Here is a 24,241-nt window from a genome sequence, read left to right as displayed (position 1 = left end):
GCCCATGCAGCAGTATATGAACGACTAACCTCGTATTGTGGATGGATTATCTCAGTTGTTCTCCCGGCTGAAGTTTGGTCCTTTTACAGCATCCTGCCATGCGATTACATTTGTTTCTGACCACCGAGAACACTCACGTTAACTTTTATCGAGTGGAAAAAAAAGTTAGCTTGTTTATATTATGCTAACATAGCTGTGTCGCTAGCGGTCACATAGCACATCATTATATACCAGCTAGCCCAACTTCAGTAACCCTACAAACATCACTGCTGTTTAGTTTTCTGTCTTCATTTATGCTGGAAGTGATAACAGAGCTGTACGTTTTAATTTGTTTCCAAAACCCGCAATCAGGACATGCTATATTGTATTTAGATAGAAGCTAGCGAGCTAACTCCCTGCTAACTTCTAACTCCGTTAAATGTCATAAATTCCGTTTTCATGGATGCCTGGATGCTAAACTCAATGTTACACCTGGTAGAGCAGAACGCTGATCATTTTATTAAAGATGAAAGACTTTAGACAGTTTTTCAACTCTCAGTAATGCCACAGTGATCGTTTGATATATGGACCTGCAGCAGAGTTTAGACCCAGATACGGCTAGTGACGTCAGACTGAACAACCGACAGACTGGCGACCTGTCCAGGGTGTACCCCGCCTCTCGCCCTATGACAGCTGGGATAGGCTCCAGCGCCCCCCGCGACCCTGAAAATGATAAGCGGAAGTGAATGGATGGATGGAAGTTCTTGTTCATCTAAAGAAAAAAAACAACAACTTTGTTTTATACATACAGGACAATCTGGGCAATGAGCAGTACATTTATTTCTTAAAATGTAAGTCCAAAGTGTAGCAGCTGCAATTTATTTTACTACAAAACAAAACTGAGACACACTGTTGTGATTTAACTTCTTTTTCTTATATTATGGTATCACTCAGATTCAATCTGTAGTTAGACTTCTTTTCAGTGACAAAGTATTGAATTTAAATCAAAGTGGGAGCTAATCTTCACATCCAAAGTACTTGTTCTATATAAACAACAAAATGTATTTGTCATATAAAATGACCACTGTAATATGACTGTTTTGCATGCTAAATGTGTAAATTAACTGTAGCTATCACCTAACTATTCAAAATTTTACAAAGCTTAATAGTTAGCTAAATGTATCTAGTCTTTTTAAAAATAGGTTTACTACAAGTGCAACAATTTTGAACATCAGTTAGGATTTTCCAGTTTAAAAAAAAAATAATAATAAAAATCCATCACTTCCTTTTTTATTTTAAACTTGGTCCAAAGGCAATAAAAATGGGGCTTCCTCCTTGTAAGAAAACAAGTTACGTTGAGAGAACACAAAGACCTCAAAAACCTTTTTATTGATGAAGTACTTGGTTTGACAAGCACATGGTGTCACAAATTACACAAATCACATCTAAAGTCTGGTGCATACATACAGGCACACATAGAAAAGGATGTTACGTTTGCACGGCCATTTAACCCCTGAGAATGTACTGATTCAGGCCACTTGACAGGCTGGTTTGACACTTGATTCGGATATGAAGCAGCAAACAGTCTTACAGAAAAGCAGTCTGAGGTATTAATTCATGTCAAACAGGACAGATTATTTTTAATTTTTTAAGTGCTGTAGCAGGTGTTTCTTTTGTAATTGGATGGGAAGAAATTTGTGCAGGGTTTAAGTGCAGAGACTAAATTTCTCTGTTTAGAGATCAGAGAGTATGTAGTTGGTTGCCATGGTGACGATTGGGGCTCCTGTTGGTACACCTGGGAAAGGACCGCTGGACCCGGCGATGTCAATGTGGGAGTACGGCAGAGGGGCTTCAGAATCCACGCCGTGCTGTGGTGGGCACGCACAAGGTAACACAGGTCATTCCACACGAATGCACACATTTCACATGAATAGCAGATGAATAAAATCAGCAAGCACCTTGTCAAGTCCTGAAGCCATGATGAGGAAAGCTGCAGGTGTCTGATGTCCTCGAGGTGTAGCAGAGGACGGCAGGTTGTTGCACTGCAGGATGTCCTCGTACTCAGACTGGCCCTTGTGGAACTCATAGTCCTCGCGCCTGATAGTAGACACCTCAAACAAATCGCCCAGCACCTCTCCGGCTGCAAGGGAGAAGGCCATGTATTAGTGTAAATCAAAGGCAGCGTTCTGCCAACTGAAGGCAACATTGTGCTAGTATAGGAGAAGGTAGGGTCATTTCACAGAATGAAAGTCACAGCAGACATTATCAGTGGTATCTTGCAGCTGCCCCTCAGCTAACATCAGTGGTTCCAGCTATGAGATCAGCAGGTTTATAGTGGTGTGGGCTGAATGCATGAAACAGGAACAAGATAGGACCCTGCACTGGTGGAAAGAGGTTTATGAAGCAATGTGCTTTTACTTCTTTTCAAGTATTTGCAATTCTTACAATAGCAGCATCTGCTGGGAAAACGGTAATACTGCAATTTTATGAAAGCCTAAACTACAAAAACGTGCTAGGCCAACAGGAGTGGTCTCACTGACAATATCATTATAATTTGCTCCAATAATAGTTACACCGAAAAAAAAAAAGTTAAAAGCTGTTGAAAACATAGATTCTAAAGAGGTCACATGATTCAATTTATATATAAATAAGCTTTGAAAGGCTGCCCTGTTTTAGACAGTCTGTGTAAAGATCTGGGAAGATTTTTCTAATTAATTAGACCCTAAATCAGGTCCCATAAATCTGTAGTCTGCACTAAAGTTATGTCTTAACTGAGTTCGATGCAAACATAATTCATTTTTTAAAACATATTGAAATCCAATTAACCAAAGTATCTGAGTAAATATGCAGCAATCAAGGAGTCCATTCATTGAATAATGGTTTTAGCTGTAATTGAAATGAGCAGAACAGAGTAATTCAAAGCATCATCTGTACAGTTAAAATAACTAAAGGACTGGTTATTCGGCGTTTCCTCTGTCAGTGAAGTTGTCTTGGCTGTTTTGGTTTGTACACCTGGCAAAACAGGTGAACTAACTCAACTGTTAACAAAATGATTCAGCTCCAGCTGAAAGAGCTGGAGAAGCCTTAGGTAAGTAGATCTATAATTGTAAATATTTCTCACCTTTCTGCCACTGAGCAGCGTTCCCGCTGCGATGGGCTGGTCCGTTATCCATGATGATCTAAATCAAAAAGTTCCAAACTTAACTTAGTACAACAATGATGATTAAAACACTGCTCTTATTTTTTTTTTCCTATCATAAAGGAGGGGTCACAGATTCTTTGTTTCATTTAGCTCAGAATTCAGACTGTTACTGTTTATGTACCACAACAACAAATTTAGGTCAGATTTCTAAATGCCAACTTGATTACAAAGAGATTATGAGTAAAATCCATGCTTTTCTCAATACGCATCACCTGACTAGTTTAGAAGATCTTAAAAACAAACTGGGAAACTGATTTGGGAGAATCTACCTCAGACCCAACTGGGCAAACTGTAGTCCAGTTTAAACTTGTACATAGTGGTCATTGGTCTGCTGATCATCGTGTGACTGATGCGGAGGATCCTGACCACTGTTGTATGTTTTGGCTTGTTTTCTAAAATGTGGACAAACAGCACATCCATCTCCATTGATTTCACCGTTTGGGGTGGCCCCATTAGATATCTCTCTAAGTGAACGTGACTGCCTTCTTATCTCTGTTGGCTAGAAGGCTCACTCTCTCTCAATGGAAGGATTTGTTGTCAAGTGCTTCCTCACAGAGGGTTGTTTTCCTTTCTTATTACTGTAGGTCTTTACCTCGTAATATAAAGCATCTTGAGGCGACTGCTTTTGTGATTTGGCACTGTATAAATAAATCTGAATTGAATTAAATTAGATCAGATACAACACATTTTATGTTACCTGGCAACCATTTATATAATTTGTATAGTATAAGCATGGAAGCTGTCATTACTAACACAGAGCAGTATTGGTGTACTGAATGCATGTGACAGAATGACAACATGACAACATATTTTTATACACGATTGAGTAAATGTGTTAATGTCTGACTATATTCATATCCTTGATCTGGTTTTCTAGGGGTAGGGTGGGTTGGGTTTGAGGAATGTGTTCAGACTGTTTTTTGTTTTGTATTGATAAAAAAAATTAGTTACAATAGTGCATGCTCATTTTAAACATTGCCAAAGTAGTTAGTGTATGCATAAGAAACCCTGTAAGCCAAAAGCTCCATCTTCAGATTACTCTAAACAATCTGTTTTATTATTTATTTATTTTTTAACTTTAGGCTACAAGTCAGTGAGAGCAGATGTCCTCCGTATGTTCAGCTCAGGCACGCTGTTCTGGCCGTGAGCACCGAAGTCCCATTAGCCTGCTGTTCAAACCTTCTGTTTGCAAGGAGCACTCAATCAAAAGAAATTTGTTTTAAAGAGAGAGCAGCTATAACTGCTTGAGGCTTTACATAAATGGTTCATTTCAACTGTTAAACATGCTCTTGAATAAAAACACAGCTCTTGAAGATATTGTCTGAGTTTCAGCAGTACTCACAGAGTAGTTGGGTCCCATGGCTCTGATGGCGTGACCAGTCAGAGTGGCGATAGTAAACAGCTGCGGAGAAACTTCATTTACTGCCTGTGTGGAGAGCAGAGGTAAGGTCACGCTGGGAAGGAATGCAACTGAAAACTAACAGCTAAAGATGTCTCCCGAGCTTTCCGACCTTCTCCTTCATCTCGCAGAGCAGGTCGACCATCACCATACGACCCTCGGCATCAGTGTTTCCCACTCTCACCCTACGACCCGCACGGGAAACCACCAGCTCATCCGCCACGTAGCAATCTGAGTAAAATCAAAAAATGACAGCTGACGAGACTCCACAGAAATATTGTGGAAAAACAAATGGAAGCCCACTGACCTGCACCCACGCTGTTCCTCACCATGGCCATCACGCCAACAACCTTCAGGTGCTGTGGCTTCAGCTGGGCTACGATCTGAAGTGCAAGAGGAGTTTCAAAAGTTTCACTCCCCCATTTAAAATGTATCAAATCTCAGTATGTATAGCGGCCCTCTGAAGACTGCAGGGAGGCGAAATATTCACCTCTGTGCATCTAATAAGGTTTTTATTAACGGTGACTCAGCAGCGTGCAGAGCTGATTTATAGCCGAGTCACAAGTGATGAATATTTATTCCAAGTATTTATTGTTCAGGTGCAAAGAGGCGATTATTCACCTGGAAGAAGCCAGCGACAGCAGCAGCTCCACACTTGTCCCTGTGCATCCCGGCCATGACGCCACCAGCCTTGATGTCTGCTCCACCGGTGTCGTAGGTGATACCCTGGAAACGCCACATCAGAGGCACATTTGCTGACTAAGTACAAACGAATACCCGCCACTTCTTTCTGATTTCCTACCTGACACCTTCCTGCATGCCATTCTTCCTGTTAACTCCCATAATAATCAAACACTGTTACGAATCAATAATATATGCATCTGCGCCTCTATGGTGTTTACCAGATTGGATATGTAATGTAGTAAACAATCTACACCCTACATACAGTTCTAGCCCACCTGTCAACACAACCTGGCAACTCACAGCCAATTTAAGCAGTTAAGTGTTCAGCAAATCTGTGTAACACTGAAAAAACTAGCTCTCTGTTTTAGCTGGTGCTAAACTCTGAACATGCAGTAAGAGAGACATTTTAATCTGGATAAATACACTTTTGATCATAAGCTTATATCTGCTCATTGTGGGCATGAAGTTAGTCAGTGCCATGGGCTCTGAGGTTAAATGGTGTAACATTCATATTTTATATGACTATATGATATTTGAGGGGGTTTTCATTTTGGGTTTAATATCATCTTGTAGGGTCTCAACTTCATAATATGAAGTACATTGGGCTGACTATTGTAATGATCTGGTGTTATATGAATAATATTTAAATAAAGCGATTTAATTGGTTCAAGGGCAGACACGTAAGAGTGTAGTCTCACCTTTCCCACCAACATGAGCGTCTTTTCGATCGGCCCCTCTCCGCAGTACTGCAGTTTGACGACTCGGGCCTGGTGACGGGGTACACCTGTAAAAGAAGAAAACATTAAATCAGTTTGATAGCTTAAAAAAAAAAAAAAACCCATCTTAACAGCTTTGTGGGTCAGTGGCATCTTACTGTTGGCACAGCGGTTGACCGCAGCCAGGCACGGATACTCTTTCTCCAGAGTCTTCAGGTCGCTCACCACTTCAACCTGACGGTGAACAAACGCAGAGGTTTGAGGTGAGAAAACGTGGATTAAACTGTCACAGAAGAACCAAAGATAAATAAAAAAAAAAAAAAAAAGTTGTAGACTGAAAATCAACAAAAATTCCAAATTCTGAATTTTTCTTAAAAAACAAAAGCAGAATATAGATGTAATAATACTCGTTCTTACCTTCACAGGGCTGTCTTTAAAGAGTTCCTGGACGTAATCAGCCACACGAGGAGCAGCCATACGTTCAGGGTCTGATCCACCGATGTCACGGTACGCCAGTCTGAGGGGGCCAAATGTGGTCAGCTTAGGAAACGTGTGCAGACAATGAGTTCAAGTATCTGACTCACCTCCCATTCTCCAGAGCATTAGCCAGCTCCACCAGCTTTGTTCCCCGAGCCTCTTCCGCTGCCCACAGTCCCAGAACACACACCTTGTGGTCATTTTTTTTCACGTTGCTCTCTCTCACTTCAAGAGGCTTTTGGGCACAAAGAGGGTGAATGAGTGTCCTTTTTGCACACAGATACGTTTTCTTGTTTTTAATTCATGGCTCCATACAGGGAAACTATCTGAATACAATTTCTAAACTTGGCCACAGCATCATTATGATTGCGGACAGCGTCTCTAGAGTGACTGTGTGTAGTGTCTGCAGCTGCTTGTGTCCACCTCACACACCTTTCGATTTCCATACATGGATGATAGCACTTATACACTAAACCTGTCATTACTGGCAAACGGTAAACCATCAATCAAGATATTTTCTCACCATGTAGAGTGCATGAAGGGCTCCGAGCGCAGCCACCAAGGTGTTGTTCTTGTAGTCTGCGTGTGGAGGGCACACCAGCAGGGGGCGCTGCATGCCAGCTTTTAAGGCACTGAAAGGGCAAACAGACACCACATGAGGTAAGAAACATGGAAGTAAACCAGCAATTCAAGTCAAAGAAGGAGAAGAAAAAAAGTCAGCTGCCTTCAACTGACCGCTGGATCCCGTTGACTGCTGCATCACTGAAGCGCCTGATGTCATCGTAGTCGCGGTTTACGGGGCCGGTGGAGGCAAACACCAAGCGGTTACCAGGAAGGCCAGGGACCTTGATGACCACCACCTCCTCCCCCAGACCGCTGTCCACCTAGAATCACCACAAAGCACAATGCATCAGTAGAGGGCAGTAGTAGTACCATGACTGCAGGACGTCACTGTCACACTGAGGTTTAGAGGGCAGGCAATTTCAGGTCCTTCAATGCAGCTGCTCACATCCATCACACTTCCTTAACTTCTTACTGTCACAGTAACATAACAGACTGTGTGATGCTTTTTCACACTAATGTAGCAGGAATGACAACAAGATATAATGACGAATATCTGCTAAAACTGTGCTGATTTAATAAAGTGATTGTTTAAATCTAATATAATGTAGCTTAAATTGAGATTATTGTTTGGTTTGTGGATCTTGTGATTACCAATCACTTGGTTCAATTTAAGATGATTTAATTTCATTTGGCCCTTTATTTGCTTTGGTGACGCCCTTATAGAAAGTTTCAGACAAGGTTTAAATGTGAAAGTGTTTTTCCATCAGATTTGGAATGCCCTGCCCGATGAGATCAGCCAGCCATGACTTGCTTTCTTTTTCATTAAGTTTGTAACAATTCTCCAAGGACATAAAACATGAAAATATACTGACACGTACCTTTTTTCTCCTTATTTTAACTTCTCCTCAAGTTTATTTTAATGTGGTCTTATTTGTTTAACCCTATTGTTTTAATCCAGCTTCTATGCCCATCTTTTGCACAACTGCAAGCAAATATATAGTCGAAAGAAGAGAGTCGGACTCTTACAGCACTGTAGTCCTGCAGTGGGGCTTTCAGGGACTCAAGTTCAGAGGGCAGGGATTCATGGCTCTGGGTCACTAAAACAATCCCATCAAAACTAGAAAGAAGAAACAAACGGTCTTTTAAGAAAATCAAAAGAATAAAAACTGACAGTCAAAGAGGAAGTGGGGCCCTGATACTTACTTCTGGTTCCTGAGGTCGCTCGTCCATTGGATGGGCTGGACGCTGGAGAGAGAAACTGCAATGTCAGCAGAGCCTAACACGATATCTCAGAAGACAGAGTTGCACAATCAGTCTTTTATAATGCAGGCTACTGATTAAAAAAAAGTGGGCCAAGGTTCTGTGTTGTCTACAGCTGCTAAGGAGTGTCACACAATACATTTCCTGTGGCGGTAAACACGTTTAGACTTTGGTTGTCCATGCAACTTGAAGCCAGAAATCTTGTTGCTTGAGCTAAAATGACTGTCTCCAGACCAAATAACCTGCGCTTTACAGGGAATAAAATGCTCACGAGACTGACTCATTTCACATGAGTCAGATACTTCTGGCATCATATGACGCTTAGAAGAAGTAACCGAAAGTTAAAACTAGATATGAATAAATATCTGCAAGCAGGATGGTAGGTTCGGATTTATCCACATTTTAACTAAATAAATAACACGTAAAACAATAAATTCAATATCACGCAGCTGTGTGCAAAGCCAGTTAAACACGTGCTTAATAAAACAAGTAATCACACTCACAGCAATATCATTACTACTACTTACGACTACTTAAAACTACGCGTTTATGTGAGACACGTGGATTAATATGGCCTCCTTTTTGCTATATTACCACTCTGACTTATTGCATTGAGTTTATATTACAGTAAAATATATCTTATTTTCACAGCCTGCTATTTGTGGGTTAAAATACAAAACATGTTGAAATTGGATCCGATTCTGCGCATGCGGCAGAAAGCTGCACGTCAGAAAACCGTTAAATTAGCCGTTTTGAATTTTAAATAAAACGTAAATACTACCTGGTGCACATTTTCTGTCGTCTTGCTCTGCTACCTTCAGGATGAAAAGCCTAAATGATCCTTCCTACACCGGTTAGGAATTGGTCACATGATCCACTCACGCTGCCTTCAGGGACTTCCGTAGCTGCAAGATAAAGACAAGCTTAGCCGTAAAGTGCTTTTTGGGTCGGCTAATAAAGGCAGCTTTGACACTAAACGGCTGGTTTCAGTGTGTGGTTAAGCAGCAAAATTATGTGCTGTAAATTTATTTCGTGTTTTGTTGTAGAAAATGTCTAAATTTAAGTTAGCCAGGCCGCCAAATTTCCTACTGTACTTCAAGACACAATAAGGACACAGCAGGGATTTGTAGTTTCTACTTCCGATTCATTAAAAAGCCAAAAGCTCAATTTAGATGATTACATCACACATATATATTAATTACAACTAGCAATGATATAAATGATAATCGTGGCTGCACTCCGTCGCTGGCTGAGTGATTTATCTCGCTTTGGACGAGACTGAGCTGACGGACTACAAACGCTAACCGGAAGTAGCTAAAAGTAGTGTTTTCTGTGCAGAGCTGCAAAAACTGCGGAGGTGAGTATTGACTGAAGGCAGTGCAAAGGTCGAAGTGGAAGCAGTAGGTGTCACGGTTGTTCTGTAAGTGTTTTAGTATAAAATAAGAGTTAAAAATGATAAAAAAAAAAATTTCCGAGATAAGCAAATCATCCCAGGCTGCAGGTACCGTTTCTAGGGACAGAAGCTGCACAGAGAAGCTGCTTTTTCCACCGTGGTTACAACTTGCAGCTCTATTACAATGCGACAGCGGGAGATAATTACGTGTTATTATTTTGTGCAGATTAGCGAACTTAATTTGCACTTGCTCCATTATGGCAGCCGGTTCTCAGAAAAGTTAGGGTTCACTCAAGTTTTAAGAGTTTAAGGAGTTTAGACTGAGGCATTAAAAGTCAGAATCTGGAGAATATTAGAAAAGTAGTGCATGACAGAATCGTTGCACTGCATTATAAACGGAAACTGATGATATACTAGGATTTCCCACACAGCTAGCGCTATAGTTTACATAGAATGGTCAGAAATAGAGGGGGAAACAATCCAGTCATATTAGGCAGGTCTCTGGGGGAAAATGCCTTATTTTCTTTAAATCAAATATCCAGTCATTGTTCAGCTGTGGCTCAGGTGGTCTACTGTCGGTGGATTTCGATATCTCAGACTAAAGCTTAGTGTCAGTCTTAATTGGAGTGTAAATGTGTGTGTGAATGTTAGATAGAAGTCACTTACATTTAAAAGAGTGTGTGTGTGTGTGTGTGTGTGTGTGTGTGTGTGTGTGTGTGTGTGTGTGTGTGAGTGAGAATGAGACATGCTGACTGACTGCTCAAGAAAAGTAGAAAATGGTAGTGGTCACCAGTGCTACACTACAGCCTCCTAGTAGCTGCACCTTTAATATAAATGTTAAAATCCTAGGTGATTTTCAGAAAACGACCACATTCTTAAGTTTTCATATTCACAAACTTGGGTGTCCATGACGCCCGGCCTTGTGCAGCATGAACAAGTCCATTTACCATTTATTAACCAAGGTGTATACTGAAGAACTTCTGTGCACAGCACACCTGAAGCAGCAGCAGCATATCACACCAGGCGCCGCTCCTGTCAGCTAACAACAGGAAAATGAAGCTATAGTCCTTCATCTTATTTCTCTAATCCAATTCAAGGCTACAGTTGGGTCGGAGCCTATCCCAGTGAGAGTCACACTACACCATGGACAGGTCACCAATCTACCAGAGGGCTAACATATAGAGAAAAACGATTATTCATGTTTATTCACACAAAATCAGTTAAACTACCATCCATGTCTTTGGACTGTGCATTTGTTGAAGGATCAGGTATGACCTCTACTATCTGTTTCCACTTCCTCTTCTTCTCACACGAACAGATGAGACTTCCTCTTCGCTCCTTTTGCATCTTCAGGAGTGTAATCGCTCAGGGGCAAGCTGTGGACGTGCAGAGGCGAGGACTCAGCGGTGCAGCGATGCGTCTGGTGCAGTTTCGACGTCGTGGTGAAGAAGCAAGCATCAGGGTGGGAGTGGAGCAAGGTGAGGGGCACAGTGTGGTGGATCTGAAGGCATTTGACCCCTTGATGCCGTCAACAATGAGAGAGCTTCTGGAGCTGGGAGACAAGGGCCTGGAGTGTGCACAGAGGTATCAACAACTCTCTTCCATTAAGCCATTAATTAATACAGCCATACTATTGCCTTATGCTCCTTCTACTCAAATGACTCAATCATCAGCTTATTTGATTACACTCATCTCAAATCATCATCATTTTAGTATTTTCAGTTAACACAATCTTCTTTCTCACATACGTCAACAAGCTTGGTCATCTGTTCAACTTCTGTTTTCCACATCATCTAAAACAAGTCTTCCTCATCATCATCCTCAGAGCTTTGGCGTCCGGTAAGTGTGTAGTAGACCGAGCAGACATCCAGCTGCTGTCTCCAGTGACAGGTCCAGAGAAGGTGGTATGTGTGGGTATGAACTACCGCGACCACTGCCTGGAACAAAATGCTCCAATCCCCAAAGAACCAATCATCTTCAACAAGTTTCCCAGCGCCATCACAGGGCCGTACGATGACATCATATTGCCCTCTGAGAGCCAGGTGAGGGCAAGACTGACAGAGGCCTTAATAGGAAGAACAATGCTAACTCAAAAGAAGTCAAAGTTATATCTAGAAAAAGACAAAAAATAAATAAAATTCTTGTAAGATGATTGTTGAAGATCTCTGAGCAAAAACCACCACAAGAGCTATCACCTCTAGCTTTTATCAGCCTTGACTTCAAACAAGCCTGAAATCTCCGCTCTTATTATCCAGAATTACTCCCAAAGGAGTAACACATCTAATGTAGCCTTACAGACGACACAGACCCACGTTATCTGCGTTAAAGGCAGTGTGGTGTGCAGATAATAAAGGTCATCTCTGTCATATTTTTCAAATGGGTTGTGTTGTTCCTTAGTTCAAACACCAGAACTAATGAAGAGACTGCATTGAGCTGATAATGTATGTTATCAAAGAGTCAGTGCACCCTGAGCTGTGTCTGTTTAGCCCAAGTCTGCACAGCTCACACACTTTGACCACTGCTGATCAGCAGCCTACATACTGATCTCAGAGTATGCGAATTGGATAGGATTGTGTAGAAGTGCATCTCTCTAGCTTTGAACTTCAAATCCCTTGAAAGTTGTCACATTAACATTTACTTTTAATGGAAAAATACTTTTACATGAGTGGTTAAAGGTTGAGTAGGTCACTGTTTAAAGTAGGAATCTGGTCTGGACAAGCCAGACTAGAGTGAAGAAAATACCAAAGTATTATAGAAAAGATTTGGGGGACTCCTTACGTTAGCCATTAAAAGTAGGCCCTGTGACATATTTCACATTTAGTGCCTGATTAAAATTTAACCAATCAAATTAATTCTTTTGTTTTCTTTGATAGATGTGAGCAGGACAATAATTTAACAGCACAACACTTGCATAAAAAAAACAAACAAGCTGTTTTTAGTATACTTTAATTTATTAATGCTAAAAAATACACATGTGATGCTTCTTGACGCCGTTTTTACATCATCTTGGCCTTTTGTGCGATTGAAGGAGGTGGACTGGGAGGTGGAGTTGGCCTTTGTGATAGGACGAAGAGGAAAACACATCAAGGTCAGCATCACAGCATCAATGAAGGCCGCGGTGCTTTCACGCTTGGCGAAGCAGCTGTTCTGACTTGATTTCCACTCCTCTTTCTATTAGGAGGAAGACGCTCTCTCCTACGTGGCCGGGTTCACCGTGGCCAATGACGTCAGCGCTCGTGACTGGCAGATGAAGCGTAACGGGAAGCAGTGGCTTCTAGGAAAGACATTTGACAGCTTCTGTCCTCTCGGCCCAGCCTTAGTAACCACTGACACCGTGACAGGTGAGAGAACGAGCATCCGCAGCAGGAAGCGTGAGGCTGAAAGGGGGAATTAAAGACAATCTGGTGACTCATGCAATTATCTGTGATTCCGTACGCCAGCAGCTTCACCGAGTTAACAAGCTGCAATTCAGTGAGGAAATGTTGTTTTTGTAGCTGATGGGAGCAGCATGAAAGCCCCAACCAGATGATAATGGTAACCATTAGGATTTCTAAAGGCTAAAAACATTCTTGTCAAATGTGGGCCATCATGTTTACGATTCACCACGGTTTAATTTCTGCTACCAACGGTTTAATAACAAAACAAAGAAATTCTTACTTCTATATGCAGACTAGAATATTCCTGCATCACATCATAATATCCATTTTCAAAGATGAGATGTTCACATAAAAATGTCCCGCGATGATTTTTGTGCTTAACAGGCGATCATCGCTGATATTTGCTTTTGGGTTACGGCCATTATTTGAGCTGACAAGTAAAAAACTCGCGTAAGATACTATAAATGGTTATTGTTACATGCAGTTGTGAAACATTGGGTACACATTCAGTAGCTTGTAAAAAAACATCTTTAACTGCAATAAATCTTCATCATTATGTTCTGTATGATTTTTTTTTTATTTTATTTTTTTTAATGAGCGCTACATTGTTGCTTCAGTTCATTCGTTCTGGCCGATCGTGGCTCAAGAGTTGGCAGTTCATCTTGTAATCGGAAGGTTGCCGGTTTGAGCCCCGGCTTGGACAGTCTCGGTCGTTGTGTCCTTGGGCAAGACACTTCACCCGTTGCCTACTGGTGGTGGTCAGAGGGCCCGGTGGCGCCAGTGTTCAGCAGCCTCGCCTCTGTCAGTGCGCCCCAGGGTGGCTGTGGCTACAATGTAGCTTACCATCACCAGTGTGTGAATGTGTGGATGACTGAATGTGTAAAGTGCTTTGGGGTCCTTGAGGACTAGTAAAGCGCTATATAAATACAGACCATTTACCATTCAGGCTTTCATTTGTGAATGTTACAAACGGCTCGTGGATGAAGACTAAATTTATTGAACTCAACAGTAAAGATGTAAATCCACATCAGTGCTGTAAAGCAGTCCGTATATGTCAGATGTTGTATGTGTGAATCACAGCTAAGCTGTAATATTGAAGTTTTTACAGATTTTTCACATTTGGTGTGACCAAAATTCACCAAAGTTAAATCAGCTCGAGCTCTCATTGGCGCTACATTCACAGATAATTTCTTGAGAACTGTGGATGCTAGACTGCTAACAAACAGACAAACAATCAGAACTGATGACATTCTCACTTTTTTCGGGGGAGAACAAAATAACCAAACGTTGTGATGTGGTGTGGAGATGGTGCAGGAGCAGAGCAGGGTAGCAGCGTGCCCACGTCTACGGAAGGTGACATTTAAATAGCCTCCGGATGGACCACAAGCCCAGATCATCACCCCTCCATCACCGTAGTTTAGAGCAGGGGTGGGCAACTCCAGGCCTTGAGGGCCGGTGTCCCTGCAGGTTTTAGATGTGTCCTTGAACCAACACAGCTGATTTAAATGGCTAAATTAGCTCCTCAACATGTCCTGAAGTTCTCCAGAGGCCTGGTAACGAACTAATCATGTGATTCAGGTGTGTTGACCCAAGGTGAGATCTAAAACCTGCAAGACACCGGCCCTCGAGGCCTGGAGTTGCCCACCCCTGGTTTACAGGGTGCTGATTTTACCAAACATGGTGCTGTGCATTACAGCCGGATGTCTCCACTTTTGTCTCATCTGGACATTGTTTCAGAAGTTTTTTGTTTATTGTTCAGATGCAACTTTGCAAAACTAAGCCGTGCTGACATGTCCTCTTCAGAGAGACGAGGCTTTTCTTTTATACAACACACTTGAAAAATGATTCAACACCGGCGCTGTCAAAGACCACGTCAGTCTAAGTTTAGTTAGAATGAAAATCGCTCTTTAAAGGTAGAGTGTGCTTGTCTGCCTGTTTGAAAATGATAATTACATAATTTTTATTATTAGTAATTACCCTCCACAAGTGTCGTTGTCCTCTTACTTTGGTTATTTGCGTGCAGGTAAAACAGAGACAGCTGAGCAATTAAAACCCTCTACGGATGGGTGACAATTTAAAGGAAAAGCCTAGATGCTTGACCCCCCTGCAGGGAGAGGAGGTGGCTGTGTTATGCTGTCGGGGGCATTTTGAATGTATGGGTTTAGTCTGTGTAAACATCACTGCACAGAAGAAAGTTCTGAGTGATCACATGTATCCTATAGTGCACTGTTGAAAAGACAGTGCCCCCGTCTACAGGTCAGAAATGATATTTAAATGCTAAAACATAAAAACTGTTGTTATCCACGATGCAGATGTACTCTTGAAAAAATAATAGTGTGTTCATGACGGGTGGTCTAATAAATTTGTTTAGACTACTTTCCACCAGCTTCTTTAAAATAATAAAATTATTTCCCTACAAATTTGTCTCCTATCTTTAGGCCTAAAGTCACAAGTAGGAAACTACTTCATGTGTCATTTCTCCTTCAGATCCTCATAACTTGAGCATCCGCTGCCTGGTTAATGGAGACACGGTCCAGGACAGCAACACGGATCAGATCATCTTCAAGACAGCAGCGCTTGTCGCTTGGGTCTCAAAGTAAGTTCCATAAATGAGAAGTTCAGATACTGTGTGTTTATGTACTCATATACATAACAAAGTACTCTTTTCTGCTTGAGTAACTCAAGCTGAGAGTTCAGATTCCAGGAAGTTAAGAAATGAAGCCACAAAAAGTTGCCGACTCTGAGCTAAAATTACACGCTTCATTTAAGACTTATCCACCCCAACCGGCACCCTGACCAGCTGGAGCGTTCTCTGATCTGATTTGAGATTTTAAGACTACAACGCCTCTCCCACTCTCGCTCAACTTACTGGTGATAATGCCTGTGTTATTCTCTTAATAATGGCAGCCCACAGCACCTTTCACAGGATCTGTGCAGACAGCGGAATAATCTGTGGGAGATATTGTTTCGCATGCTCCGGCTTAATCTAAATTAATACTGAAATTATACTGCGCGACGACGAGAAAGAAAATCCTAATTTGCTGAAGTGATGGTAATTCTTCTGATATTCCACTCTGTGCTTTTTCCCCTATTGATAGGTTTGTGACATTGATTCCAGGCGATGTGTTTCTGACAGGAACTCCTCCAGGCGTGGGTGCATTTAGAAAGCCGCCCATCTTTCTCAAGGTGATTTTATAGTCTGACAAAAGTGAATTCGCAGCATGTACAGCTGGTCTGGACATGTTTTGTTACCAATGTGGTTTATGCCTCTATCAAACATGGTAAAAGTATTGAATAATGAGGTTGGTGTTTGCACAGGTAATATCTATCAGACTGCTTTTTCCCTTCTATTCTTATCTCTGTATGGTATCAAAGAAGGCTCGTTAACCCTCAGAAGTCTTACCCAAGAAGTGGCAGCAATATTGAAACCAGAGATTGTAGAAAGTCGGTGACATTCAAGAACTTTTGAGCCCAGTTCATGAAATCATGAAATGATCACCAATAAGTACAGGATACAGATGATTGACAGGGTACTAAATTAGAGCACAGGTGTCAACTCCAGTCCTCGAGGGCCAGTGTCCTGAAACCTTTACATGCATCCCTGCTGCAACACCTGAATAAATTTAGTAGATCATTAGCAAGACTCTTGAACTTGATTGCATGCTGAAGCAGCAATTCAGCCATTTGATTCATGCTACAGCAGCTCTTGAGTGAATGAACATGGTGCAATAAAAGCACTTTTTGAAGTACATTTTTCCAAACACTTACATATATATAAATGTGCTTGAGTAAACACACCTGAATAAAATTTACTAATTTTATTCAGGTGTGTTGCAGCAGAGACAGAAAAGTTTTAGGACACTGGCTCTCGAGGACTGTAGTTCAACACTCCTGCATTAGAGGGTTAGGAAGGTCGCTCACAACCAACCATCAGCAACAAAGTAATATGCAGGGCTCAAGTAATCAGAAGTGATAACAAGACCTTATCTCTAGGTTTTGGAAACAAAAGTCGACGTCAGACCAAATGTGAAAATCTGTAAAGAAAATTGTGTTACCCACAATTTTTTATGAGTCGTCTTCAAACTTCACAACAATATACCAGGCCTTGGGGGTCATGAGTACCTAGGTTGAATAAGTATTTGACCATGAAAACATTTTTCAAGAAATCATAAATAATGAGTAACATATCACGTGAAAGGGCATAGAGGGAGCTGTATAACACACTTTATTTTTTCAATAACATCCTACGATGTCACAATGATAATATAACAGGCTGACATCATCATTTTGTAATAAAAACATAATAAAACATCAAAGTTGTAGTATAGCATTTGCCCTTTGGGGGCAGTTGTGCTCTCTGAGTGCTCTTGTTTTATTTGTTCCCTTATTGCTAAGATTTGGGAGAATAATTTAATAAAACACTACGGTATCAATTTCAAACTCCTACGCCGCCTCGTTCTCGAGTCATCGCATTCACAAACATGCGTGTCCACGACACCTGCTCATCCTGTGGGGCGATGGTAATACAGCATGAGCCGTACAGCTGAGGGGTGAAGAAAGAAAAAATGGCTCTTTCAGAGTACCTAAGTTGAGAATTTGGCTTCAGGTTAAATTTGAGGGTTGAAACTGATGATGATTTAAGATCTCAGAGGGTTAATGTTGTCATCTCAGGCGCTTACAGTCACGTGGAAAAGAAAGTCTCCTGTGATGACTTTCTTTTCCACGTGTGAGCACAGAATCTCCACACATCTGTTCAAACCTTTGGTTTACAAAGGTCGGCCAATCAGAATAAAGCCTTAGGTCACACATAAGTAAATTGATTGTAGACGACAGTAGGTCACTAATGGCCAGGCTCTGGTTGCCTAGGTAACCATCTAATGAACATGCCACTCCCTCATATGAGAAGCAGTGGTTTTGGATGTGAGGCCAGCAAAGCTGAGCGAACTCAGGACCTGCCTACTTAGCATTGCTAACACTTATTTTTTCTGTTGTTGCTGCAAGTCGCTTAATTTCATTGACATTTTGTGGTTGTTATATTGCTGCAAGGCTCTTCCTGGAGAAAGAAGCTAAAACAGAAAACAAAAATTAAACTGTGAATCAATGCAAAGCCACTTTAGTAAAGGCAAAGAATTTAAAAAACGTAGCTGAAAAGAGGCATAAAAGGACTATATTGTCCTTTCCCCCATTAATTACTAACAGATAATAAGGCAGTGATTTGAAATGTGTTTTTTTAATTAAGTGTTAAAACATTTATTTTTCTTCCAGAAGGGGGACGTGGTGGAGTGCCAGATAGAACAATTAGGTTCTATAATCAACAAAGTGGTGTAAACCCTGGGAAGAGAATCCATGAATGAACATCAGCCGCTGAACTGCACCTTCTGATCACCCTCACAATGAATTACTATTCAAATAGTTTTTTTTCCCCCTTTTACATAATGTGAAAAAACCATCAGGAGATATGTAAAACTCCCTGATGAATGTTTTATTCATGATACTTCAGTAATTGTGAGGAGAGAAAATGTGTTATTTTCTTTTACTACACAAAACAGAGTAATTATGTGACTCAACCTCAGAGTGATCACGAGCTGTAAAAAATACCCTCCATCAGCAGCCGCCCACTCGTGCTGTGCAGAAGAAACCGTGAACCTACTGATTTTTCTTTTTATGTGAAAATAAAAAAGTATTTTGACACTGACGTAAAAAGTATTTCTAATTATGATTTAATATTCAGGATCAAAGACTGCGTGTAAAACTTCAGTCAGAAGTGAAAGAACATCATCTTTCCCATAAAAGAAGGAAAACAGATTACTAGATGTGTGGAAATTAATGAAATTACAAAATGCTGCTTCCAACTGTGTGTTTTGTTTGTTTTTTGGTTTTTTTACTTCGATCTGTGTTTCGACTCATGTAGCAGCTTTTAAATATGTCTGACAGAGCTTCAAGGATGGATTCAGTGTACTTGTTTACAATTTGCAGCAGTGTGACATGTTGACATCCTCAAACTGGCAGCTACGTTTCGACCACTGTATCCCTTATAATTTGTAAACTGCTCCAGTTTAAGATTAGTTAGCTTTTTGTTGAACATATATGGTGCAAAGTGGAGTGCTTTGCAGCTCAGTGTCTCGCTAACCTCAAAATACCCTACAAAAAAACCTCAGCCTCAGGCAATCTTCACAAGTCACAGAGGAGATTTTCATCTCATCCAAGGATGTTACGTGATTGGTTTGTCTGTTTGCCAAGAGGATTACTAAACAAGTTATGAAAAGATCTGCATGAAAGTGTTTACTGAAGGCGGGGATTGGCCCAAGATAAACCTTTGGAGTTAATCTGGATCCACGAGTTTGTGGAAGGACCCTTTAAAGGAAATTTTGGAGACACTGTTTGAAGTTCTTGAGAAAACAAACTAACCCAGATCCATCTATTATTCTGGATCCACAGCCTCACTTCATGCGCAGTGCAGAGGGAATCTTCAGCACTCTTCTAGTTTTTTATTATGAAGACTAAAGGAACACCTCGAATATGAAATCAGACTTACATATTCACAGAAATTAATGGAAAAAATGCTAAATTAGTTCACCCCCACTGGCAACTGTATAATAATTATAATAACTCAGAAAAAAAGTATTTTGCATCGTCTGAATTGCGACTTCAAAATGCCACAGCCAATCAATCCCTATCCTGTTTTTTGTTTGTTTTTAAAGGTGTTCATGATTTTCTTTTTTCCACGTGAGAGCAGCTCACATGGAAAACAGTCCTCAAAACTCACATTTCTTATTATGCAAATCCTCTGTTTTAAGTCTCGGTAGCTGCTCTTAAACAGATACTCAAACGCAAACCTTCTAATTTAATTTCTGTTCCGAGTGGGCCACGGCTACAGGCCAGTTCCACAACTATTTAGGACTCAGTATCCTCAGCTCAACACTAGAGGGCAGTAGATTCTCACGGCCGATGGCAGCTCAACCACTGCGGCTGTGGTCTGTGCTCGCTGAAGGAGTAAAAACAGCTGCACTGGCATGTGACTGTACAAACAGTCAGCTGTGAACGCCAAAATACAGAGGCCTCCAAGTCCCCATTAAAGCAAGCCATCGATTTGTCTCTGCATCTTAATGTCAAAAGGTCTACGTGAGACATACAGACTCTCCAGAGGTCTGACTCAGCACTGAATGATCTATGTCCAGAAGGAGAGCAGCTCAGAACCATGGCTGTGTGCAAGAGACTAACTAATAACTAATAAACTACTTTAAAGGGCTGTAAATGGCCTGCATTTGTATAGCGCTTTACTCAGTCCCTAAGGACCCCAAAGCGCTTTACACTACATTCAGTCATTCACCCATTCACACACACATTCACACACTGGCAATGGCAAGCTACATTGTAGCCACAGGTGCCCTGGGGCGCACTGACAGAGGCGAGCTGTAGTTGGTTTCGTTTGTACACAGTGAACTTTTTGCACTTTTGTTCAAGTCATGATGACACAGGAACTTTTATTTGAGTATAAAGAACCAAACAAACATTTTCTCACGGAACAGACAAAACTTGATGCATCCTTCGTTACAACATAAACATGCGTGGATGCGCAAACTGTACCAACGAGCGTCATCCTACAGCGAGTCCTCACAACTGATTACAGGGACTTAATAATCCTCCTCTCCTGCGGCTTTATGCAAATGCTATTACTAAAGATAAACTTAAAATCAATGTCTCATCACTGAAAAATCAAAATGCAATTAACCTAAAGACACCAGCGTCCTGGCTCAGCATGCATCTGTTTTAACTGAACACGGGCTCCCTTGATACAAACAGAGGATGAGGTCAGACTCTGCAAGAAAACAAAGCCGCGTTGAAGCCTTGAGTCATGCTGCTCAGTTAAATGTATTAATTGTAGAGGTACTGAGAGATGAAGCGGTGCAGTTTCTGCCTGTTTTCTGACAACTGGAACAAAGGACTAACAGCCAGGAAGACGCCTCCCTTCTGCCACTCCTCCAAGAGGACCTGAATTGAAAATAACGAGCAGAAACACAGATACGTTAGTAGCATCGCAACCACAGTGCTTATTATTTAGTAACCTTTATTTGAACAAAGTGAGTGCGCAGCTTTTTTTCTTATCTTCATCAAAGCGCTTCCTGCACAAGGCTGAATAAAAAACAGTGAGGTAATAAGACGGATAAAAACAAAAAGCTCCCAAAGCAACAACGCTTCAAAAATGAAAGAGAAAAACAAAGCTACAGATTTCACATAAACAACATCACCTAATTCACTTAGCAAGGTCTGAAATAATGAGGCCAAATGAAAGAGGCAAACTTAAGATTGTGTTGTCCTTCCTTTTTCTTTTAAAGTTTCCTAAAAACTAGAAGCACATTTCCTGTTTGCTTCAACTTGGAGATCTTAGAATTCCCCCTGCCTTACCATCGGAGGCTTAAGATGAAGAAAAGGTCCATTTCTGACTGATAACCTCAATAATAAACTTAATAATTGCCTCTTGAGATGTTTGCAGATAAATGGGTCAATGATGCTCTATTTTTAAAAAGACCGCGATTCCCAACCCGCAGACTGAAAGAGAAGACTGATGGGAGCAGACACTTTGCCTGCCGAGTTGAAAGGCTGGTGTAGTGGTAGAGTAGGGATAAAAATGTTGCTTCTTTGCTCTTTCTTCTGAAAATCATACCTCCTACAACAAAAGGTAAAAGTAAGTAACATTCATTTATACGGTGCTTTTGACTCCTTTACATGAATAAAACCAACACTAAACAAAAGCTACACAATAAATCATTCTGGAAAATCCTGCGTTTCTGTTCAGATTTCGGAGTTTAAGTTGGTGCCCTTCTTTCTCTTCAATATTTCCTGCTGCTGTTTGCAGAATCACAGCAGATGGAGATAAGAGAGGCTCATATTCATCTGCAAGACAAACCATTTGCTGTGTTCCAACTTTCATTTTATGAAAAGAAAAAAAAAAACAAAAAAAACATCCGCAGACTTGAAAGCTGCAGCAGCATGATAATCTATCACAATATACATGAGGCCTTTATCCAGTCTCATCAAAGTTTCTGTTTAATCCAGAGTTCACTGTGCCCTGGTGGAGTGCTTTCATATCAGGTCATCTCACACCCAACGGGAAGAAAGAGAAATGTGCCACAGAGGATTCCTCAAAAAAACAAGTTTTGTTGCTTCATACACTCCAGCAAAATATGCAGCATAATATCCTTCAGTGAGATCAAAACAATGCTTCATTGTTAAAATAAGTCCTATTCCGCGTATAACTCCTGCACTCCACAACATGTGGCTTTTTCAAGGTTACGTTCTTATTACTGAAAGGAGTCTAGTAGTTTTAAATTCTTCCCGGTAGAAAAACCTGTAATCACAAATCACTTTTTATAAGGGGGTCATATATTTAGCGTGTAAAGTCTCAAGGAACTGCAGCTGTGAAATGAATGCAGTAAAAATTATGATATTTGAAGTTTCGAGATGGAAGGATTAGAGTGATGCATCATTGATCCCAACCAACCAACATTTAGAGGAGCCTTTTCCACATAGAAGCTGAACTGCAGCACATCTACAGAGATCGAAAGATGTTTTAATCTTTAGTCCAAACTTAGAATGGGAGAAAATGTAAAAACAGAAATAGACTGTGATAGCAGCATTACAGGTTCATTTAAAAACAGTGAGGTTATAATGAGACACTATTATTGATTGTTCTATCGATCATTTTACTTCCAACTGTGAATTAGAGAGTTTATTAGAGCCTTATAAATATGGGACTGTAAACACTGATCTCATGTGTAAATGCTGCTTTAAAACTTCTCAGTGCAACCCTACCAAAAATGGCACCGGCACAGGGACCTCTGGGGTGGGAAAGGTTAAAGACCTGAATGTCAAATGTAAACCACTTTGTCACAGTTAAGAGACCTCAACCTGTCTGCGCTACTTTTTTCCATTTCCTAATTTTAAATAACTCATGTCTTTGGCTCAGTGAATTCTCTTTATGAACTGACATTTCTGCCTCCTACATGATTGGATTTGGTTGGTTCCAGCCAGGCAGAGAGGCTTCCTATTGCATCAAACATCAGGTTTCTGTTCACAGCCACTGAAAAATGCCACCAGTTTGATTGATTAATAGTGATTTGGAGATCACTTCAACTTTTTGAGAGTTGGATAGCACCTCAACTTTGAGTCCTGAGTGGAGCTATAATTTCTGGCACACAGGCAGATTTGGACAGACACACACACACACACACACACACACACACACACACACACACACACACACACACACACACACACACACACACACACACACACACACACACACACACACACACACACACACACACACACACACACACACACACACACACACACACACACACAGGCTGTCACTCACCCCCAGGTCTATTAGTGTTCTGACTGCAGTGTGCGCCGCCTCCTCTGAGCAGCTCTCTGTGAGATACAGCAAAAAGACGCACATGAAACAAAAGAACAGACAGATATCCAATATAGAAAAAGCAGGTTGGGATAGGAGAACAAAGCCATACCAGTGGGACTGTATTTTTTTTCAGAGTGTAACATTGTAGGGTCATTTGGGTATTTTCTGGTTATCTTTTATGGTGTTTTTTTTTTAAACAAGGAGGATAGCATGTGATGGGAGTGAAAGGAGCTGTTTTTCTTCTCTGGTCTACGTACCTTTGTTACAACACACACTGAATCAGTTTTTAAAAAAAAGGCAAGGTGACAAGCTTTTAAAGTTTTGACACAAAAATGGAAGTTCTTTGTGAGGTTTTTTTTTTCCAGAGGGATGTCAGGTTGAACTCACCATAGTGCTGTTTCTTCTTATTTGCTGTGTCACAAAGATGTGAGTGTATTTGAGCCACGAACTCAGCTTCTGCAGCAGGAAAGACATGAAAATGGAGGCAATTATTCAAGCGAAACAAAGCGAGAACAATCTGCTAAGATAAAGCCATCTTATTATAAAAGCTACTAGATAAAAGCTCTTTGATTCGTCCTGTAAAAGCAAAAACCATATCTGATTTTAATTTTGCTTGTATCCCCTTCAAGGTCCTCTCCTTGGTCACCTCTGCATTGAGTTTGTGGGAAAGGAAGATGTCACTAGAAGCTAAATCTGGCGAATGGGGGCGGGGAGTGTAAGTGGCTATAGTGTTGTGTGGCCAAAAGCACACCCTGCAGCTCGGGTCATTG

General features: G+C 41.0%; 3 protein-coding genes and 1 long non-coding RNA gene across 20 annotated transcripts in view; 2 read left to right on the top strand and 2 right to left on the bottom strand.

The window, feature by feature from the left end:
* Positions 1 to 1,349: 1,349 nt before the first annotated feature.
* LOC113033541 (putative aminopeptidase W07G4.4) lies at positions 1,350 to 9,160 on the bottom strand. Its single transcript, XM_026187443.2, has 16 exons — positions 9,063 to 9,160; positions 8,225 to 8,266; positions 8,048 to 8,138; positions 7,193 to 7,341; positions 6,981 to 7,089; positions 6,565 to 6,692; positions 6,398 to 6,497; positions 6,139 to 6,214; positions 5,963 to 6,048; positions 5,202 to 5,306; positions 4,888 to 4,963; positions 4,693 to 4,811; positions 4,524 to 4,607; positions 3,101 to 3,158; positions 1,938 to 2,119; positions 1,350 to 1,847 (listed from the first exon to the last, which is right to left on the bottom strand). Exons 1-16 carry the CDS (start codon positions 9,071 to 9,073, stop codon positions 1,713 to 1,715), a joined length of 1,551 nt encoding a protein of 516 aa, XP_026043228.1. The 5' UTR covers positions 9,074 to 9,160; the 3' UTR covers positions 1,350 to 1,712.
* LOC145432185 (uncharacterized) lies at positions 1,732 to 6,370 on the top strand. The gene is made up of 2 exons (XR_013912464.1): positions 1,732 to 1,867; positions 5,180 to 6,370. It is a non-coding gene; the product is annotated as an uncharacterized LOC145432185 (long non-coding RNA).
* A 338-nt stretch (positions 9,161 to 9,498) lies between the features above and the next one.
* fahd2a (fumarylacetoacetate hydrolase domain containing 2A) lies at positions 9,499 to 18,746 on the top strand. 2 transcript variants are annotated; one of them, XM_026187445.2, is made up of 8 exons: positions 9,499 to 9,638; positions 10,993 to 11,258; positions 11,500 to 11,716; positions 12,703 to 12,762; positions 12,853 to 13,015; positions 15,539 to 15,647; positions 16,150 to 16,237; positions 18,317 to 18,746. In XM_026187445.2, the coding sequence occupies exons 2-8, from the start codon at positions 10,993 to 10,995 to the stop codon at positions 18,377 to 18,379; spliced, it is 966 nt and encodes a 321-aa protein (XP_026043230.1). In that variant the 5' UTR covers positions 9,499 to 9,638; the 3' UTR covers positions 18,380 to 18,746. The 2 variants fall into 2 exon arrangements, with proteins under 2 accessions (XP_026043230.1, XP_026043229.1); XM_026187444.2 differs by having other exon boundaries at positions 9,586 to 9,701.
* gpat2 (glycerol-3-phosphate acyltransferase 2, mitochondrial) overlaps positions 18,418 to 24,241 on the bottom strand; it is a 180,560-nt gene continuing 174,736 nt past the window's right edge. For all 16 annotated transcript variants that reach the window (XM_026187656.2, XM_026187655.2, XM_026187664.2 and 13 more), the window contains 3 exons: positions 23,859 to 23,927; positions 23,430 to 23,485; positions 18,418 to 21,043 (listed from right to left, as the gene is read on the bottom strand). In XM_026187656.2, the coding sequence (XP_026043441.2) occupies positions 20,927 to 21,043; positions 23,430 to 23,485; positions 23,859 to 23,927 (242 nt within the window). In that variant the 3' untranslated portion in view covers positions 18,418 to 20,926. The remainder of the gene's footprint in view (positions 21,044 to 23,429; positions 23,486 to 23,858; positions 23,928 to 24,241) is intronic.

This window comes from Astatotilapia calliptera, chromosome 12, assembly GCF_964374335.1.
Source record: "Astatotilapia calliptera chromosome 12, fAstCal68.1, whole genome shotgun sequence".
NCBI classification, from domain to species: Eukaryota; Metazoa; Chordata; class Actinopteri; order Cichliformes; family Cichlidae; genus Astatotilapia; species Astatotilapia calliptera.
The sequence above is the reverse complement of the archived record's forward strand: the minus strand, read 5'-3'. Positions and strand labels throughout refer to the sequence as shown.

Excerpts from the sequence above, each read along its gene's own strand:
- LOC113033541 (XM_026187443.2), bottom strand. Across the intron at positions 6,693-6,980 it reads CCCTTCATGCACTCTACATG|CCTCTTGAAGTGAGAGAGAG; the intron begins GTGAGAAAATAT and ends TGTGCCCAAAAG. Across the intron at positions 6,498-6,564 it reads AATGCTCTGGAGAATGGGAG|ACTGGCGTACCGTGACATCG; the intron begins GTGAGTCAGATA and ends TGGCCCCCTCAG.
- fahd2a (XM_026187445.2), top strand. The coding sequence starts at position 10,993 with ATGAGACTTCCTCTTCGCTCCTTTTGCATCTTCAGGAGTGTAATCGCT. Across the intron at positions 13,016-15,538 it reads AACCACTGACACCGTGACAG|ATCCTCATAACTTGAGCATC; the intron begins GTGAGAGAACGA and ends TTTCTCCTTCAG. Across the intron at positions 15,648-16,149 it reads CTTGTCGCTTGGGTCTCAAA|GTTTGTGACATTGATTCCAG; the intron begins GTAAGTTCCATA and ends CCCTATTGATAG.